Source organism: Plasmodium gonderi (assembly GCF_002157705.1).
Source record: "Plasmodium gonderi DNA, contig: Chr12, whole genome shotgun sequence".
NCBI classification, from domain to species: domain Eukaryota; phylum Apicomplexa; class Aconoidasida; order Haemosporida; family Plasmodiidae; genus Plasmodium; species Plasmodium gonderi.
In genome coordinates, this window is record NW_021628937.1 from 1,928,251 (window position 1) to 1,950,413 (window position 22,163).

General features: G+C 32.2%; 2 protein-coding genes across 2 annotated transcripts; one reads left to right on the forward strand and one right to left on the reverse strand.

Annotated features, from left to right (window-relative positions):
* Positions 1-560: 560 nt before the first annotated feature.
* PGO_124020 (hypothetical protein, conserved) lies at positions 561-10,238 on the forward strand (the record flags this gene model as incomplete). The annotated part of the gene is made up of 1 exon (XM_028689192.1): positions 561-10,238. The coding sequence occupies one exon, from the start codon at positions 561-563 to the stop codon at positions 10,236-10,238; it is 9,678 nt and encodes a 3,225-aa protein (XP_028544993.1).
* Positions 10,239-12,801: 2,563 nt separating this feature from the next.
* Positions 12,802-21,193, reverse strand: PGO_124030 (conserved Plasmodium protein, unknown function; the record flags this gene model as incomplete). The annotated part of the gene is made up of 9 exons (XM_028689193.1): positions 12,802-14,037; positions 14,216-14,890; positions 15,367-15,478; positions 15,742-18,912; positions 19,094-19,215; positions 19,584-19,702; positions 19,842-19,912; positions 20,089-20,296; positions 20,695-21,193. 9 exons carry the CDS (start codon positions 21,191-21,193, stop codon positions 12,802-12,804), a joined length of 6,213 nt encoding a protein of 2,070 aa, XP_028544994.1.
* Between the last annotated feature and the right edge of the window lie 970 nt (positions 21,194-22,163).

The following is a 22,163-nucleotide window of genomic DNA, read 5'->3' on the forward strand; positions in this document are numbered from 1 at the left end:
TTGCACAAAATTTTGAATGTTTTTTTTTTTTTTTTTTTACATTTTTTCCCCGCAGACGAGTTTGTAAAATAGGGTGCAGATATTTATACAGAGAGAACCACGTTTAAATTTGTATGTATTTACATATATTTAAATTATTTGCTGATCATTATATGTACAACATAATTATCAATCCTGTTTCTCCTCAATACCAATACGAATATTCGCACTTGCAATCACGCACAAGGCTATCAACGTGTCCCTGCTTCCATTTCGAAAGTGGATTTAGCACACATCGTATGTTAACAATAAGAGATAGAAATAAAGTAGAAACAAATACAAAGAGATAGATAAACAGAGGAAGAGAGGAGGAAAACCAAAAAAATAAAAAGGGACAAAGACAATAAAAATAAAATACATTTATATGAGTCTATTATGATCATATAAATAAATGGATCAAAATTTTATGACATTTTATATAAATTATTATTAAATTTTAATTACGAATTTTTTTTTTTTTTTTTTTTTTTTTTGTGTGTGTGTAAATAATAAGAATAGAAAAGTGAGGAGAAAATTATAAGATGAATAAAAATTTTAACATTTCGAATTATAATTTAGATTTAATCAAATGTTTGCAAAATGATTCAGGAATTTATTTCATATTAGACCCAACGAAAGCAATAAACGATAAAAAAAGTTCCGAAGTATATGATATTTTTATACCTGAAAATAGTGATGGTGTTACCTTGCATGTTCAGAAAATAAATGAGGAGTACAAGTGCATAGGTGTAAGTATAACAAAGAAAGGAATAGACATCAACACTGGTACCCGAATCTTTAACACCAAAATTGCCGATTGGTTGGAACAACTCTTTCATTTTAATAAAACCTTATCAAGCAACAAGGCTCCATCAAACGGCAACATCAGTGTAAAGAGTGATACAAATAAGGACGGAAATTTTGGAACAAACGTCAATATCAGTAGAAACAATAACAATAACAATAACATTAATAGACTTAAACGAATCAACAGCAATAACTCAGGCACACCTGAGAGTAATAGCATATTAAGTGCTTCCACATCAACAATCATAAATAACTTTAATAAAGGATCTAATGCTGCCATCGGTTATCCGAATGATAGCACAAAGGGTACTAACAGCAGTAGTAATAATATTAGTAATAACAATAACAACGGAAGTGGTAACAAATTGAATGTTTATAACAATATAAGACAAGCGTCATTAGTTGATATGCAGCAAGGACAAATTACAAACTTAATCAAAAATCCTCAAAGTAATTTCGACAATTTTGAAAATAACGAGAATTGCAACCCTACAGCTGGTGGTAATAAGAAAAGTAATAATAAGATGGTAAATCAATCAAGTTGCAATTTGAATCAAAGTAACGGTACAAATAATGTCTTAACGCACATTGTACCGTCCACAAATCTGTCAACTTTTACTCAATCGAAGGATAATAATAATAATAATAATAGCACCAATAATAGCGGTAATAGTAATAGTAACAACAATAGTAACAACAATAGTAACAACAATAGTAACAGTAACAGCAACAGTAACAGCAACGCAGCAGCAGTTTCACACATACAACAAGCACAGCACACGAAGCAGATAATATTGAACCAGATGAATGCAAATCATTCTCATAAATCACATTTGATGCCACATCATAATTCAAATTATGATGACAAGAATAGCAAATTGTATAATAGCATGAATGTGAACAACATGAATGGGACAAATGTCAACGTTAGTTCTCTAAGCGTTAGTAATGTGAATAACAAAAATAATGCACACGGCGGAAGTTCAACGAATCTAGGGATTGTAGGATCTCCAGGAAATGTGCAAATGACATCCAATACAAACAATGAAATGGTGAAGAATAATAAGATTGGGTGTACGAATAGACAAAAAAGCGTGAACCACCATATGCATGGCCATCATCATTTGAGTCATTCCCCAAATCAGCCACTTAACCATTTGTCTAACCATCCATCGAATCACCAACACGGGAGTGATTCGTTATACAGCACTCAAAATTCACATCCAAATAACAATCATATATACAATAATCAGAAATCTCAACAACAGTCTTATAACGAAAATTATGGTTATAGACCCACCTTATTTAACTTGTTAGAGGTTTTAGCAAATCATAACATTACCACTCCAGATCAGAGGGTATGCATAAGAGGTATAGTAACTGATTTTTTAAATAATGAATTACCTCATGGGAAAATATATGCATACATAGGTGCAGTGGTAGGACATGATATTTTGCATGACATAATAAGGAAATTAGAAAAAGATCCTAATCGAAACGTAGTACCAGATGCATCCGGATTGGCAAGAATTGAAGCGGCATTTGGTTTAAGTAAATCGTCTTATGATTTTATGAATCATAATTCAAATAATTCAAGTGTAAACAATATTCCAAATGTGCTATTTAACCATAGAAATTTAAATAGCGCCCTTTTGAATAATCATATATATTCCAATATCTTATCCAATGTAAATAATAATAACAGCAATGTCAGTGGAGGAGCAGCAGGAGCAGTTGGCGTGAATAATTGTGGAGACAATAATAACGGAAGCATGGGTGGAAATTTATCTGCAAGAAGCCGCGATCGAATAAGTTTAGAAAATGAAAAAATGTTAAATAATGCAAAAACGCAAGCAGAAATAAACAATTTGTTGAAATATGCCAAGAGTAATGATAAGTATGCATTGTCATGTAACAATTTGCTAAATTTGAATAAGAAAAAAGCATCAAATATAAGTAACCTTTTGAATTTACGACAAGATGGTGTTTTTAATAATAGTATAGGAACCCTAGATAATAACAACATTGGTGCATTAAATCAGAAAAATATCCTGAATTCACATGATTATCTTTGCATGTCTAGAAATCTAAACATGCAATGTAGTAACAATTTGAACAATAGAACTAGTATTTCAGATGATGAAGAAGAATTAATGAAAGTTATTAAAAAAAATATTGAAACGTATAAGATGAATAATATAAAGAATATACTAATATCATCTGTTTTTGGAAGAATAAAGTGGCTAAAAATTATGAACGAATCACCACATGCATATTTATATGGACATAGTATAGTTAAATTTGGAAATAAATTATATATGTTTGGAGGTACAAATAGTAAGCATAAAAAGGTACCATTCAATCATACATTAACCTTTAGTCTTATCTATTACAATTATAAATTATTACCATTAGGAGGAAATTATCCAGAAGAAAGAGATGGACATACCACTCATTTAATTTCATTGAAGAATGGATTATGTGTTTTTTTATTCGGTGGTAGTAATGAAAGTACCTATTTTAATGATATTTATTTACTTGATATGGAAACAAGAAAATGGAGTCAAAGGATTACAAAGGGAAAAATACCTCTTCCAAGAGATCAACATTGTTCACTTGTTTATCCAGCGAAAAGTGAACATGTAAGAGGTGAAAAATCAAATTTAACTGAAGGAGTAATTATATTTGGTGGTAAATGTCTTTACAATAATAATATTGTCAATTTGAATGATATGTGGATCTTTTTATTTCAATTAAATATGTGGATACGTATCAATTATACTAGTCAAGAATCTCCCATTGGAAGATATGGTATGAATTTTGTATGGTCAGACACCAATACCTTATGTTTATTTGGTGGGGAATATTTTGATGCCAATAAAAATTCTAGGGAAAGAAAGTTACTTGATGATATGTGGACATTTCGTATTAATACACCATCAGTTCCAAATCCGTTATCTGTTAATGGAAATGTAGGAACTGCTTCTGCATCAAGCAATAGTGGAAATGCATTTAAAAATTTCATTTATAGCCCACAATCTAGTGCAACAGATGCAGCATTGTTTAATAATTCCATGGATATAATGGCAGGAGAATTGTCTAATAATCCAATTGGGGATAATATTGGTTCTATTGGATCGATTGGTTCTATCGGTTCCATTGGAGGAGGTGGTGGTGTGGGTAGCGGTGTCGGTGTCGGTGTAAATGGTTGCAGTAGCAACAATAGCCCTGAAGGAAACGACAGGATGCAGTTCCAAAACAATGTAGGATTGAATCAATCCACAAGTAAAAACAACACTGCCTGTGAAAATACGAACAATTTAACGAACAATGGAGTTTTGGATAAAAATATGACGAAGGCTCCATCTAATGTGAAGGAAAAGAATAATAATTCTGATAACGAGGCAGATAATGTGAAGAATATTTTAAGCAAAGTAAAAATTACAGGTTCATGGCAACGAGAAATATATGAAGGGAAGATAGGCTGTAGATCTAACTATAGTAGCATTTTCATAACACAGAGACATCAAGATTTTAAAGGTTCTGAACCCAAAACGATTGAAAAGTTGATGCTTCTGTGTAGTGGAATAACATATACCAATAAGGATAATAAAATAAAAATTGTTTCAAGTGACGAAATATATGTTTATTTTTTTTCACAAAAAAGATGGTATTTATTAAGAGGGAAATTGTACAATGAAGAATTTATATATAATGCAAGACAAAGACATGTAGGTTGTTTTTTCGAATCAAAGAATGTTTTAGGAAGGGCAAATAAGAACCCAGTACCGTGTATATTTATACAGGGAGGATTTAAAAAAAATTCCATTTTTGGAGATGCTTGGTTATTATCACTTACAGGGGATAACCCTTTAAGAATACATGAATATGACACATCGAGAGAAAAAATATCAACGACTCAGATGCCACTCTACTACTTTAGAGATACACATTCTATTAGTTTATTATACAGTTTCTGTACTTTGCAAAAATGGCTATTTGGTGCCTTTGCAAACTTGGTAGATAATTGTGTACATGCACTAAATCCAGCAGAAAATGTATTTATAAAATATGAATTAACACCAGAACACGACGGAATGTTATCTATTCAGGATGATGGGGAGGGTCTAGATTTCAACGCAATGAATAGAATTCTCAGACTTTATGGAAATTACAAAAATTACGATAGTAATAGTTTGTACAACAATGAAAACGCTAGTAATAGCAATGTGAAGAAGCATGGCATACCCACTAGTGACTTTATGAACACCAATCGTATTGATGATTACAGTGATGATGAAGATGAGGAAGAAGAAGAAGAAGATGACGAGGGTGACGACACTGCCAATTGTCATGATGAGGAGGAAGATGGGGGTCAAGAAGCAGAGGGCAGAAGAACCCAAGGAGTAAATAAAAGGAGGAACAACAATACGAGTGCCCATGGAAAGGGAAGCCACAACGACAAGGGCAACAACGTCGATAGCACCGATAACAATCATAACAATCATAACAATCATAACAATGACAACAATGAGAACAAAGGTAGCATCGATTGCATCGATAACAGTAAGAAGGATGAGAACAATGGAGACGAAGAACGTGGAAATGGAAAGGACAATGGTGTGAATAGTGCAGGTGCTGAGAACACTGCAGCAGCGAATAATAATTGTGGTGTGACTACCGCACCGGGGGTTTTGAGTAAACAAAATAATTGCCAGAATAACATCTCGAGTGATAGCAAGAAGAAGAAGAAGAAAAAGAAAAAAAAGAAAAAAAATTCATTCAATGAGAGTTATTATCATAAAAACTATGATCAAGAATTTTTCTACAATGAAAATGCAAATGGAATATTTGATATAAAATATGGAGTAGGATTTAAAATGTCTTTCGCTCGTATATCATCCAGTTGTGCTATAATGTCAAGAACTATAAACACAATTGGAATAGGGTTACTATCCCTAGAATTAATGAATCATTGTGATGCTAAAGAGTTGGCTACACCATTATGTATGTGGAAATTACCCAATAAGGAATTAATAAACAGAAATATTGCAAATAAATCTGAACATCGACATCATCAAAAATTACTCATGTCATATACTCCATTTAATAGTCCAAGCCTTTTAGCAGAACAAATAAATATACTTGGAACTTACAGTGGTACCAGATTACTTTACTGGGATTTCAGGGACGATATGGATTTTATTGTATTCTCCCCGGCCAACAATAATATATACCTTAGTAGCTCTCCACTCAGTATTGATGAAATTAAATGTACAAAAAAGAGAAAAGGTATAACAACAACGACTGGGTTCGATACATTAAATAAATTGCATTGTGTTGAAGATATCAAATTGAACAACAGAGAAATCAAAAGGAAAGCTCATTTTTTAGAACATACACAGCAGGGAGAAGACAAGAATAAGAGAACCAAATTCATGGAATCGAGTGAAAAATACACACACACACATGATGTAGGTAATAATGGAAGAGGAGGAGGAGACGTCCACGACCGAAACGATCAGAATGGAAGAGACAATCCAGCAGAATTTTCCATAGAAAACAAGGACCAATCTGCAGAGGTTAAAGAGGAGGAGGGTGTAAATATTAATGATGTTAATAAGGGTGAGGAGATTAAGAATGAAATGGTTGATGCGAACGATCACCACTCCACTGATGATGAAAGTGGGAAAATGGAGTGCAACAGGAGGAACGGCAGCATTGGCAATGATGGAAATTTATCTAAGAGTAGAAGCACACACATTGAGAATCATACGGCAGAAGGAAAAATGGGAGACAGCTGTAATGTCAATGAAGAAGACGAAGCAGGACGAGTGGGTGGTGGTGAAGCTAGTGAAAAATGTCATAATGGAATTAGCATTAGTAATAATAATGATCAAGCAACGACGAAATCGGAGAAGAGCGAAAGAAATGTAGAAAGAGCAATGAATAATGGGATGAATAAAAAAAATGATGAGAATGGAGCAAAAGGAGTAACAACCAAGTTGTCATCATCACAAATACTCGCATCCACGTCAGCTGTGGAATCCTCTTCATCATCCAAAATATGCAACAAAAACAAATTTTATAATAAGGAGCAATTCCAACACTGCAATGACATGCTAAAGAAGATGAATCTTTTTGAATACAATTCTCATCTTCATCCATCCATATCAAAGGAGAAGTATAATATAAGTCCAATTTTTCCACTATGGGATCATCCAAAAGATAGTATAGATTATTGTTTATCAACATATTTGTATTGGTTATATCTGAGGAGAAGTACAAATATATTTCTTCAAAACACGTTACTTATTCCTACATGTATGAGAAGGAATGATGAACAGAATTGTGCACATTCACAGGAAGAAGGACACTTGGGAGATATTAGCAATAGAGTTGATAAAGGGAAAAAAAAAAAAAAAATGAAAAGAGGAAGAAATTTGAAAAAAGGAATTGCAAAAATTGGCAAAAAAAATGCAAATGTTCAGAAAAAAGAAATAGGAATAGACCAAACTGAGAATAAGAAAGAATATTCTGCTGCCACAAAAATGGACAAAATGGACAATGATGAAATGGATGTAGGAGAAGGAAGAAAAATTCTGAAAACGAATGAGCAACCAAGTAAAGACAATCATAATAGTTCAGTTGTTTCCAAGTGTTGTATTAGCAGTAGTAGTAGTGGTGGTATCAGTACAGGTACTGTTCCTGATGATAATTGTGATAGTGGAAAAAATGGAAATATTCAGAATAATAATGAACAACAAGTATTAGTCGAAAATATGAATGTGAAATGTGAAATACAACAAGAAAAACAAAATAAGAACAATGAAAGTGTCGATAATTTGGAAGTCCACGGTGCTACTGAAGCTAGCAGCAATGGAGATATGCAAGGTGTAGTAGTAGGAGGAGGAGGAGTGGTGGGTAAGACGAATGTAAAATTTTTAAATGAAATAGATGCAAATATTGGAGAAGAATCATCTCCCATTGTTGTAGCTCCTGTAGCAGTGGTTGAAGGTGGTGGAGATATAACAGTTGCGAATGAGAAAAATGGCATAGATCATAGAATTAATGAGGAAGATGATAATGACGAGGTAGATGATAATGGATTAACAAAACTACAAAAAAAAAAATTGGAAGAAGCGTTAGAATATGGAATTACCCAAGATATGAAAAAAAACAAACATATCCATAGAAGTGAAACAGATGAAAGTGCACCTGAGGAGGATGATGATGAGGAGGAGGATGATGATTACAATGAAGATGCAGAAGAGGATGACGACGATGGTGATGATGATGATGATGATGACGAAGAGGAAGGGGAAGTAACAGAAGTGGAAGGAGAGAAGGAAGAGAAGGAAGAGAAAAAACAGACGGAGCAGAAGGAAGAAAAGGAAGAAAGTGACAAAAGAAAAATACACGAAACAGATGAAATAGTGAACCATGTGGAGAAGGAGAAAACTCCAGATGACGTCGACAGTGCGAAAAACCCAATGGAGGAAAAAGGTGAAAGAGGTGAAAAGGTAGAAGAAACGACACTTGATGAGAACTCGACAAGTAATGAAATTAAAGATAATCAAGTGAAGAAGACAGAAAAGGAAGAAAATGGGAAAGAAGAAGGTCATCATCAGTTGAAGGAGGAATGTGTCGAAGGAGAAGAAGGGACCATGGGGGGAGGGAAGAAAGATGAACAGGAAAATCAAGAAATGCTTAAAATGCTGAATGTTAAAGGAGGAGGAGGAGGAGGAGGGAAAGGGCCAAAGAAAACAAAAAAAGATAAACGAGAAAAACTCGAAAGTGGGGTAGGAAGAAAAAAAGGAAACAATAATATGAATAATCATAATAATGATAGAAAGATGGACGAAAATGAAAGATTACGAAAAGAGAATTATGTAAATGTATATATGGAAAATTTGAAAATTAAAGATGAATATTATATAAATAATACCAATAAATATACATTATATAATTTTTTAAGGAGAAAATTATATAGAATGGTCGAGTTTCATTATTTATTTACGCCCTCTGATTATGAATATGGCTCATTCATTATGATGGGTTTTTTAAATGATAATACTAGTCCATGTATAGAGATTAATAGGATATGTGAAACTGGTATTTTATTATATTATAAAAATAGACTAATTAAAAGATTAGATGCACCATTTATAGATTCAGCTTATAATCTGTCTCTTTCGAAATATCCCCCAAATCCTTCTTTGTACGAGGGAAATCTTTATAAATATGCACTTACAGCGATTGTTAACGTGCCCAATTGGCTTAAACCATCTATTAGTAAACAAGAATTCATACATGAAAATAATTATGCATTTCTTCTTTTTAAGAAAAAATTAGTGAGTCTGATTAAGTACTACCTTTGCATCTGTGAGGATAACCTTAAACTCACCAAATGGAGGGAATCGAGGGATCTAAAATTAAAAAGATATCTGGAAAATGTGCAATACAACACACGACCACCCAGGAACGATTCATTTAATGAGTATGAAAAAGTGTACAAAATAATGTATTCGGACAAAGATAATAAGGGTGGTGTAATAGATCAAGGAGGTGCTGTTACTTCAAAGGACAGACAAGAGCAAAAGCAGAAGCAAGAACAGCAACAGCAAAAAGCAGAACAAGAACAAAAGCAAGAACTGCAGCAGGAGAAGCAGGAGAAGCAGCAACAGCAGAAACAGGAATGTGAGCTTGCGACACAGGCATCCAAAGTAATTGATAATAAGACTTCAAGTGGAAAGAGGAAAAGGGAATCAGCAGATGATGCAACATTGAGCGATAAGGAGAAAGACGAGCACTATTCCAATTTTAAAAAAAAACAAGAACAGTTAGAGAATGATGAAGCACAAGCTGACGACGACGAGCCAGTTGCTATTGATAGAGAAGCGAATGGAGAGGTAGATGAAGAGGAAGATGTAGAACAGGAAGATGATGAAGAAAACAGCCAAGGAGACACCAATAAATCAAAAAAGGAAAAGAAACAGAAAAAGAAAAATGGAGAAGAAGATGAGGAAGAAGTGGAGGAAGTGGAAGAAGAGGAGGAATTAGAAGATGAAGAAGTAGAAGAGGAGGAATTAGAAGAAGAGGAGGAATTAGAAGAAGAGGAGGAAGAAGTAGAAGAAGAGGAAGAAGAAGAAGAAGAAGAAGAGGAGGAAGAAGTAGAAGCCGCAAAGGAAGGACAAGCACGAAAAAAACAAAAAGCCGATCATGAAGATGCTGATGAGGAAGTGGAAGAAGTGGAGGAAGAGGAAGAAGTAGAAGAAGAGGAAGAAGTAGAAGAAGAGGAAGAAGTAGAAGAAGAGGAAGAAGTAGAAGAAGAGGAAGAAGTAGAAGAAGAGGAAGAAGTAGAAGAGGAGGAAGAAGAAGAGGAAGAGGAGGAGGAAGCAGAAGAAGAATAAGAGAGAATGTATATAAACAAAGAGAAATAGTTGCAGATATATATCTACACGGGTAAAAATGAAGCGAATGGAAACGGCAAGGAGATATGATAATGATGATGGCAAAAGTTAGATGACAAAAAGAATTACAAAAGAGAGTGAAATAATTAATTGAAAATAAAGAACCCCTTGCACCCTCATATCCTCACGCCCCCTTACAATGTAGGAAAATATATATATGTATTATGCATGTACATATACACTTTTGCCAATATATTTGATAATTCATTAACACATACCGAAATTAGTGTTAACCAAAGTTTTTCTCAATGAAATGCAAAATACAAAGTGGAGAAACAGCATATCAAAGGTACCTCTAACCAGCAATAACACAAAAATAGAACCCCTGAAGTAGTTTGTTTTGCTGTCTATGTAATATAAAAAAAAAAAAAAAAAAAAAGGGGAAGAAGAGTAGAACTAGAGGAGGAGGAGGAGGAGGAGGAGGAAGAAGAAGAAGAAGAAGAAGAAAAAGTAAATGCCATTTTAGGAACCCTTCTGTCCTAGCCCCCCACACCCATCACCTTTTCTTCAATTTTTTAGAACCACGAAAAGGAAAAGAAGGGGCAAAATATTTTTTTGTAATTTTATTTTTTGGAAGAATGGAAAATATGCCCCTGCACTTTTTATATATATATATATATATATATATATATATATATATATATATATATATACATGTTTTTGGATCGAGAAAATGTGATGAATCATTTAGAGAAAATTTAAAACAAAATTAAAACTTCGTAAAATGAAAGAAAAAAAAAAAAAAAAAAAGAATTTAATTAATTTGTTGATTCCCCCTCCAACGCATTTTGACATCACAATTGTGAAAAAAAAGCTTTTTTAAATTTTGTCTTTCATGTTCAAGCTACCAGAATGCGAACATCCCCCCTCCCCTCTCCCCCCTTTTTTTACTTATGGATTTTACAGTTTCTATAGTTTTTAATTTATTCTTCTAAGAACATTATTGTTAATATACCATGTGTATGTGTTTTTATATATTATATGCATGAGAACTTTTGAGGTTTGAAACTTTTTTCTCCCATGAGTAAAGTTAGAAAATTTACGTAACATTTTTATTTACAAGAAAAGAGAGGAAAAAAAAGGGAGAAAAGGCTGTGCCGCTCCTCCCATTTGGGGGGTGGTGAGATGGTTTTTGTGTGTGTGTGTGTGTGTGTTTTTTTTTTTTTTTTTGCATACATGGACCTGCACATCATTTTGGAGTGTACCATTTTGTATGGATTCACCATGAGCAGGAATAATAAAATGTATCTTACTTGTATTTTATGTCCCTATCTTTTTTGTTTTCAACTTTGTTAATATTTTCATTTTTTTTTTTTTTTTTTATTATATCAGAGAAGGGGAAAGCACATCCAATATGTATGTATATTGTATGTATAGATGCATGCATGCGTATGCTGTGCTTTTAGCGAGTTAAATTTGTTCTACCGCTTAATTTTACTATATATATGACATCAAGGAATATTTTATGTTTGCATACAGGGCCATGTAATAAGTATATATACATTTATATATGCATGTGTATATATATATATATATATATATATATATATGTTTATACATATGCATACATGTATACAGCAGAGCATGCCCTTTTGTGTCATTTGAACACAGTGCCGTATGTGTATAATATTATGCAGGTTCCATGCCAGACATATATTTTACACATTCTTTATTATTTGTTAATAATTCACTCAATAACTTTTTTACTTGTCGTGTAAAGCATCTTCTTCTCCCCATTTTTACATATTATGTTTTTTAAAAATCACTGTTTTGTATCTTTGAAAAAATCAGCTAAATGCGTGTCCAGGAAGTTGTACATATAAAATAATGCACATATGTGTATGCTTGCTACGCAGATGATAAACGTAATTATTTTAAACTTTTTTTTTTTTTTTTTTTTTTTCCTGCGGCGCATTTTTTTATTATGTATATGTTTCGTCTTTTATCAATCGAATAAACTTGTTTATTAATGTTTTAACAAAAACGTATAATTAAAAAAAAATGAAGGATGAAAAAGTAAAGAGGTGAAAAATAAATGGAAAAATAAAGAGGCAAATAATTGGAAAAATAAAGAGGCAAATAATTGGAAAAATAAAGAGGCAAATAATTGGAAAAATAAAGAGGCAAATAATTGGAAAAATAAAGATACAAATAAATGAAAAAATAAAGATACAAATAAATGAAAAAATAAAGATACAAATAAATGAAAAAATAAAGATACAAATAAATGAAAAAATAAAGATACAAATAAATGAAAAAATAAATAAATGACAAACACTGGCTGCTAATGTTTTGAAGCCGTAGAACATGTAAAATATCACATGGATGAATCACGTCACTGTAAAGTACCACAAAAATTTGCACAAAATGTTGCATCGGATGGGAACCAATAAGTGCTGCCTACTGTGCAACTCTCTATATTATTGTCGCATTTTCAGGAGAAATAGTTTGAAGTGATTCTCAAAATGTAGGGTATCACGACCATTTCATCTCTCTGTCGCTTCTATACAGTTCGGTTCTTTAAATCCTTGAGTATTTGTATATACCCATTAATTTGTTCAAGCAAACGTGTGTTTTTCCTTCGTACGTCATTGAGGTGAAGAGTTTTATAATTTAGTTGATTGTTAAGAGTGTTAAGATATTTATTATTTTCAATTTCTTCAATTTTAATTTCTTGTAGAATTCCTTTTTTTTTTTTTTCTTGATATTTTTTTTCTAAATCATTAAAGTTAAAAGTTAAATCGTGTTTTTTTAGCTTATTTTTTAAAGAATTTTTTTTATCGTTCATTTTTTTATATAATTTATTATTCATATGTTCCAATTCATTATTTTCTTTTTTCAAATTAGTATATACATAAGTCAGTTCATTTTTTTTCTTTACAATTTCATCCATTTTTTTTATAATATCTCTATACTGCTCCTTACTCAAAATTGCACAGTTAGCTGTCAAATTTAGACGATATTTTTTTTTATCATATAAATAATCTATATTTCTTAACTTTGAAATTTTTAATAAAATGTAAAATTTGATTTGCGAAATATTCTTCTTTTTGTCTTCTTCTATAATTTTCATTTCTTCATTTAACATATCTACTTCTTTTTCGACACTTTTTTTTTTTCCCATTAATTTTCTCTGTTCGCTCTTTTTGTATTCTATATTCTTCTTTATGTTTTTTATTTCGTTTAAAATGGAAATGTTTTCCTTCTTTATCTTTTCTATTTCCTTTTTTATCTCTAATTCTTCCTTCTTGTGTGGCACTCCGCTTCTTTTGCACTCCTTCAACCCGCGTTCTCTACCTTTATTTTTCTCATTCACTTCATTTTTCTCTCCCTTGACATATGCTTTGTCCTCTTCTTCCACTTCGTTCACTTCTTCCACTTCGTTCACTTCTCCCACTTCGTACACTTCTCCCACTTCGTCCACTTCTCCCACTTCGTCCACTTCTCCCACTTCGTCCACTTCTCCCACTTCGTCCACTTCTCCCATTTCTCCCACTTCTCCCATTTCTCCCACTTCTCCCATTTCTCCCACTTCTCCCATTTCTCCCACTTCTCCCATTTCTCCCACTTCTCCCACTTCATCCGGTTCGTTTCCTCTTCCACCCCTAGAACACGTATCATCACTTGCATCTGACCCCTTGTCTTGATTATTCTTCAACCCTTTTATCATCATCTTATAACATAAATTGTCATTCCCCATTATTTTCTTCAACCTCTGGAAGTTCTTTTCTTTTTGTTCCTATGATAGGGGAAAAAAAATATGGAGTATAACCTTGTACGAATGAGATTCAAATGTGGCATATGTTTATATCACACAAAGGAAAAAAAAAAAAAAAAAAAAAAAATGAAGTATAATATATCTTCTACCAATTAACAAACAGAAAAAAAAAAAAAAAACAAGTAAAAAATTTCCTCACATTGTAACAATCCAAGTTATGCACTAACATCTGCATCTCGTGAATATGTAAGTTTATTTCATTTTCCATATTGATAATTTCTTTTACAAAATTTTTCTTTTGCTTCCTCAATTTCAGTTCTCTTTTTTGTAATTCCATTAAGATACTATTTTTTTCATCAATGGTACCTATTTTTAGTGTTATGTATTTTATAATTCTAATAGCTTGTATTTTTTTCATATGAAGTATTCTGTATTCTTTACAAAATTTTTTTCTTATTTTTTTTATGTATTCTTCAATTTGTTCCTTTTCATAATTTCGGTATTTTCTATCGAAGAATTTTCTATCAAAATTGATGTTTTTCATTTTTGTTATATTTCTTCTTTTCTTCTTTGGGACAATAAACAATCCTGGTTCTTGCAAAAAGGTGAAGTGTTCCTTTTCTGTTTCGATCATCATGTTCGTTTCTTTTGTATCTCCATTTTCCTCAGCCTCAGGGAGACTCATTTGGTTATAATTATAATCCCTTGTTATTCCCTCTCTCGGTTCTGATTTTTTCTCATTTTCCACAATATTGTTCCTTGCTTTGGGAATAGGGATCTTCAAGTCATTTTCATTGTCTAACTGAGTGTGTGTTCTTTTTATCTCAAGGAAATTTCCCAAAAAAAACATCTCATCATGCAGATTCTTCATTTTCTGACACATATACGTTGAGGAGGACAAAAAAGGGCAAGCATGAGGCAACATGGGGTGAGAAGTGCTTGGAAGTTTGAGAAGTGTTGAGACGTTTTAAAAGTGCTGAGACGTTTTAAAAGTGCTGAGACGTTTTAAAAGTGCTGAGACGTTTTAAAAGTGCTGAGACGTTTTAGAAGTGTTGAGACGTTTTAGAAGTGTTGAGACGTTTTAGAAGTGCTGAGACGTTTTAGAAGTGCTGAGACGTTTTAGAAGTGCTGAGACGTTTTAGAAGTGCTGAGACGTTTTAGAAGTGCTGAGACGTTTTAGAAGTGCTGAGACGTTTTAGAAGTGCTGAGACGTTTTAGAAGTGCTGAGACATTTTAGTAGCGTTATAAAATGCTACAAATTGATATACATCTATGCAAAAAGCTACGAAACTTGTGGGGGCAGAAAGAACCTTTGCACACTTTGCAGCACCACGATTCATTTTGTTGTACCTGTTTCATCTGCAACTGCAGTGCATGAAAGTCCTCATTGAACATTTCTTTTATGAAATTTATTTGATGAACTAACTTCTTCTTGTTTTCTTCGTATCCCTGAATTATTTCGCTACAATGGAAGAAGAACCCACCACCATGAGTCAAAAAAAAAAAAAAAAAAAAAAATGAAATCAGGTATAACGGAAGGAAAAGACAGAATGAGGTAGAATAAGAAATCGTCGCGTCTGTGGAGTGGAATCATCGATAAGGAAATATGTAGACACAAAAACGTGCACACACGCAAGCGTGAATGCACAAATGCACTCCACGTGTGAAGAGAAATAAGAAAATAATGAAACGTTAGTCATAAGCACAACACAGTTATGTTATTACTTTATAGTGGATATCTTATGGGAAGATGTGCCTCCACAGGTTGTAGAGTGATCCAACTGATCAAGTTGGGAAATTATATTTTCATACATTTTAATTATTTTTTTTTTATGACATATTTCTTCTATTTTATCGTCATTATTTATTGTTTTTATCTTTTGATTTTTCTGTCTTATGTCGTTAAATTGTTCAATGGATTGATTTATTTGAGTCATTAGTTCATTTTCATTTTTCATTTTTTTTTTTTTTGAAAATACTTTTTTTTTTTTTTTTACAAATTCCTTGAATCGCTTTTTTTTTAAATACATTTTCATGCACCCTGTGGTGACTTGCCCTTTTTGCTGAGATGAATTAGATATTAGAAAATTCTCCGAATGCTTAAATCTCAAATATGTTTTCATAAGGTGTTGAATTCTTTTATCATATTCTTTTTGGTTATATGTAAAAACTTTTTTAAAATCCCTTATTTTGTCTTTTAAATTTTTATATATTTTTTGTGATATATCTACGTCAATGAGGAACTTTTTTTTTTTGTAAAATTTTCTGTGCTTTTTTTTTAATTTATTAATTTTCATGTTCATATTTCTTTTGTGTAATAAATCCTTTTTTAAATTTTCTTCATTTTCTTTTGCTTTTTTCGTTTCATGTAAACTGTACAGGATTTCTTCATCTTGGATTATTTTATTTATGTTAAAAATCTTTATCATATTCCTTTGGTCGTAATTCATTATGAGATCTATCTTTTTTTTCTGTTCTTCAATTTTTTCTTTCTCTTCTTCCCCTTTGTTGTTATTTTGTATGAATTTCCATATGTCCATAATGTCATTATGGTCTCCATTCTCCTTTCCCTCAGTACGATTATCAGCTTCGTCTTTCTGCTTGCTCCCTAAGGGCGATTCATCTTGCACTTTCACGTCTTTCACTCCAACGTCTTCCACTCCCACTTCTCCATCTTCGCAATCGTTTTGAAAAAATCGGAGCAGGAAATTCACATCCATGCGGATATCGTCCAAGGTGAACGGAATGATACTTCTTTTTTTTTTTTTTTTTTTTATAAAGTCTTCCACTAGATAATCATGAATTTCTTCAATGAAAAAAGTATACATGTCATGGTATGTTACGAGAGGAATTTCCTCTGTGCTTAATTTGTTCATTGATTTTTCTTCCATTTTCTGTTTTTTGCACCTTTGATAAAATCGTTGAATCCATCGTTGCACACTTATGTGGTATCTCTTCAACACATTAAACAAATGCAAGAAGAAAAAGTGGAAATCTAGTTTTATATATGTATTTCCAAGACTTACAAATATGTATTGTCTTTTCTTATCTCTTTCACTAATATAAATGTTTCTGACCTTTTCATATAGCGGTATTTTAATTAGATAAAACAAAAAAAAATATTTTGTCGAAAAAATAAAAATGTTGTTATGGTTCGTTAAGCAGAAGAGCAAATGCTTCGTTTGATTTATAGTCATGCTAGTTATATATACATTCTCAGGAAAGTATTTCCTTCCGATTTTGTAAACAACTGTTGGTTTTATACTACTTGTCTTGTGACCATTAACCGTTCTGCAGAAAAATTCGTTCTTCCTCCTGCTCTTCTTCTTATTGAGGTTTAAAAAGAAAATACAATTATTTCTTATTCCTTCAGTTGTTATTAAAAAACCATTATCATTCATTTTAATTATACAACATATATTTATTTCCAAACTTTTTCCTCTATTTAATTTTTTCTCTTTTTTATCATTATTTTTCTTGTTTTTTTCTTCCTCTGCATTTTCTTTTTCTTCTTCTTTTTTTTTGTCTCTTTCCAGATTTATACTCAAACATGTAGGATATTTTCTCCTTCTTTTTTTTAATTTATTTAGTACCCCTGAGTTAAACAATGTCTCTACATATTTCTGTAAATTTTTTTTTTTTTTATTATGAAAATTCTCTATCATTTCTTTGGAGTTAATATCACCCAAAACGTTTTTCATTTCTTCTTCTTCTACACCTCTCGTCAGATTTATTTTGTTTCTGTAGAAATTTATTTTCTCATATCCAGCTTCTGATAGATCGCTGCAGGAGCTATTCAGATCGAACTCCTCTTCTTCATTAGCTACGTCACTCTCCCTATTGTCACTCTCCCTATTAGTACTCTCCCCATTAGTACTCTCCCCAACGGAATCCTTCACATTGTGACAGCCACTGTGGCTTGTCCCCTCGACATACAACATTTGATCCTCCTCGTCCCTTGCACATGTATCAAACTGAACCTGCATAATTTCATATTCGATCCTGATATCATACGGATTGTCGGATATAACATTTGTATGTGTGGATGATGGAACAAGTGAGAAATTTTCCATCGTGGGAGATATTCCTTCTCCCCGTTCCACCTCGCCATCTTTGGCACTTCTCAATCCCACATGGATATGCATATCTTCCACGTGATCCATAGCAATAACTCTTTTCTTTTCCATGTCAAGTCTCTTCTGACGAACTTCAAATAGAGTATTGTGTTCACCCAATACATAAAAAGATTTTGTACAAGAGAGGTAGAATGTGGAGAGTAGCTGAGCTTCACTAATCTTCAAGTATCCAAGAGGCTTAAAAAAGTTATCATGTCTGTATAAGAAAAAAACATATTGTTCTTCTTTTGATATAACCGATATATAATCACAATTAACACTTTTCTCAATGTGAATAATTGAATTGTTACTTGTCTTTAAGCAACTGACAACATCCAAGAAGAGGTGTTTGATCTTCACTATGTATATAACACCATTATTGAACCCAAGACAAAAGAAAAAGAAATCATTTTTGCAATATAAATATTTTACACAAGTAATAAAGTAACGAAATTTATGTAAGCAATAATTTCTTTCTATTTTTTTATCATCCAATTGGTAATTAAAAATCTTCCCATTGTAACTAAAACTGAAAATATTATTTTCCCAACAAAAAATATTCTTTATTTTGCTATTATGGCTATAAAAAAATATGCTTAAATCGTCGTAATTATTTTTTCGTGATGAATATATGATCCAATTTTTCTTATCTATAATTAAAAAGAAACTTTCGTGTGTTATTATTTTGCTTATCCTCATTTCAACCACCTGCTCCTTTTCCAATTTTACTGTCAGCTCCTTTTCCCCTTCCAGATCTGTGGGGCTGAATTTGCACATCCACCTGAGGGAGGGGCGAGGAGAAATATGTCAAATTGGAAGACACAACTGGAGAAGTTGGCAAACTGGAAGAAGCAACTGGAGAAGTTGGCAAATTGACAGACAGGTGAACGCGAGGCATAACCATACCTTCCTCGAAGTGTTCGCACACATCCGTTGCATAATCATTTTAATAAAGCACTTACAATTTTAAAGATTCTCCATCTTTCGTAGTTATATACCCATCATAGTACTGTATGTAATATATATTTTTGTGAAAATGAACTTTTCCATTTGCGTCTTTTATTATCTTTTTCTCTACTAGATCCTGATATATATATTTCAGGTGTGGCAGATAGCACATAGCAGATAGAGGGTAATTGAAAAAAGGAAAAAATGCTTGAATGTGCATAATTCACATCTTTGTACAAATGGAGGAAATGGAATTCCCCAAAGATGTTTGCACTGAAAGAGACACACAAGCTCATGATGTAATATGTATTTATGATGTTATCTGTATTTATGATGTTATCTGAATTTATGATGTTATATGAATTTATGATGTTATCTGAATTTATGATGTTATATGAATTTATGATGTTATATGTATTTCTTCTTTTTCCTCAGTTTACACTTGTGTACACATGTTTGTACTGCAACCAGATGACAAAGGCTTTTCCCACTCCTTCGACTAACCTTCAATAGAAAGATACGACCATCAGATGTCCCAATCAAAATACTTCTTTCATAAAATCCAAAACAAGTAACATGCACACTTTCGTCAAATTCTAGATTCCTCTCCTTAACTTTCAGTCCTGCGCATGGGGTTTTGTTATTCGATGTAGTGACGAATGGATGTAGTGATGAATGGATGTAGTGATGAATGGATGTAGTGATGAATGGATGTAGTGAAGAATGGATGTAGTGACGAATGGATGTAGTGACGAAACAAACCCGTGTATGTATGCTCCAGGTTCCACAAATACAACTTCTTTTTTCTCAAAATTAAAAAAAAATCATTGTACCTAAAAAGGGATAAATGTGGAACCAGCGGATCATGTACATGCATAGATACGCAGCTGTGTATATGTACATGTATATATGTGTGTGTGTCCTGAAGGGATTGCAGCACTTTTTTTTTTTTTTTTTTTTTTTTTTTGTCTAGCTATATATTGTTCATGTGTGCAAATGGAATTCATACTGCGCAATGTTACAATACTCCAAGTGTAGGTAAACATTAAAAATAAATTTTTTTTTTTCTGAATCAAGAACCTTCAGAACCCTTTTGTTTGTTATCATTATAAAGTAATTATTATCTGTCTGTACATAAATTTTTTCGTAAAAGTCATCATCCTCTAATTCTATTTCTTCCTTCAATGTCTGTTTTCTCATACAGTATATTTGTATGTCTGTTGATGGGAAAAAAAAAGGGTATGGATTGTAATTAAAGAATCCATAAAACAAAACATGTCTAGATTTGCATAAACACTAGAGTTATTATATAGTACGGTGGGTGGTGGTGGTAGTGGTAGTAGAGGTACTCAAAAGTGGAAGAAAAATTAAGTGTGCAGTACTCTTTTTGTTAACATGTTTATGTTTATCATAAAAAATATTTCTAGCAAAAATGTTCTAGCAAAAATGTTCTAGCAAAAATGTTCTAGCAAAAATGTTCTAGAAAAAATGTTCTAGCAAAAATGCTCTAGCAAAAATGTTCTAGCAAAAATGCTCTAGCAAAAATGTTCTAACAAAAATGTTATCACATTTGACTTTTTCAGCCGAATAATTTATCGACCCATCAAAGCATTACATGAATGTCGAGATGAACCATACAAGACAACTATGAGTGAGTCCTTTTGCAAAAATGAACATGTTATAACGTAATCATTTTTGGTAAACAATGTGCGCAATGTTTTTATGACAGGATTATATATATTAATTACATTGTGGAGGAAGAACACAATGTTAGAATTTTCTAAAAGAAATATATCGACATTTAAGTTAATTCCATATAAATGCTTTTCCCGTATCAAATTATATGATATAAATTCTTCATTAAACATATGTTCTTTATTTTTTACCACTCCTTTAGTCACTGATTTTTCGTGTGTGAGTGATTTGTCCGCTCTAGCTTGTTGTTGTTGTTGTTCTTCTTCTTCTTCTTCTTCTTCATCTTCACCTTCACATATGCTTAAATGGATTATGTTCAAATTAGGTATGTCATAATTCGGGTTCACATTGTTAAAGATATTTCTTCTGAACTTGGGGAATACAATAATCTTTTTTGAAAACAGAGGACACATCCTCATTTGTGTATGTCTCATGCTTAGAGCCTCTACTCTAGCTTTTCTTTTCGCTTAAATTTTTTACTCCACTTTTTACCAATCCGGAAAACCTAAGTGTGTACATATACATGTGTATATTTTGTACATATTTGTATATACATGCATGTACATATATATATATATATATTTTCCCACAATTATGCAGATTCTTTTTATTTTTATTGATCCCTCAGGGCGAACGCGTGGTCAGATATTTGCAGGACGTGATTTTATTTTCGATAGTCCACACAAGCATGAATTGAAAATATGTTTTTTTTTTTTTTTTTTTTTTTTTTTTTAACATGGTATGCAAGCCCTGTGTGTGTGAATGCATGAACATGTGTATCACGTACATCTAAGTGTGTACTTTTACGCTTACTTTATTATAGACAGAGAGACGCTCAAAAAAAGGGCACATTTGAAAAAAAAAAAAAAAAAGTGCACTTGTGAGCCTCAACCTTAATCGTCCCTGTATTCATGTAGTAGATGTAGCAGATATGGCTTACATCATTTCCTTCATTCCCATTTCAGGTGTGTTACTTTTTTTTTTTTTTTTTTTTGAAAGGAAAACAGAAGAGAAAAAACTAAAAATTATGGAAATACACTTTTTTCGAAGTACTTGTGACTTTACCTTAAGTTACAGTTGGGATAATGCACATGGAGAATCCGACTTGGAAGTTCTTAAATACATGCACACACATTTTTATTTTATTTCGTTTCATTTTGCTTTTTTTAACATTTTTTTTATGTGATCGGTCTAGTAGGTCTATGTGATGGATTAACGCAAGTTAGGGGGTCAAATTAAATCTCAGAAGACATTAAAAATATGTCGTTCGAACGTAATTCAACAGTAGTTCCCCTTTTTTCTTATTCCTTGGAAGTTCCAATCGATACGGATGTTTGTGCATGTAGGGAGTGGAGTAAAAAGGATCCTGGTCTCAAAGTGGTAATTCAG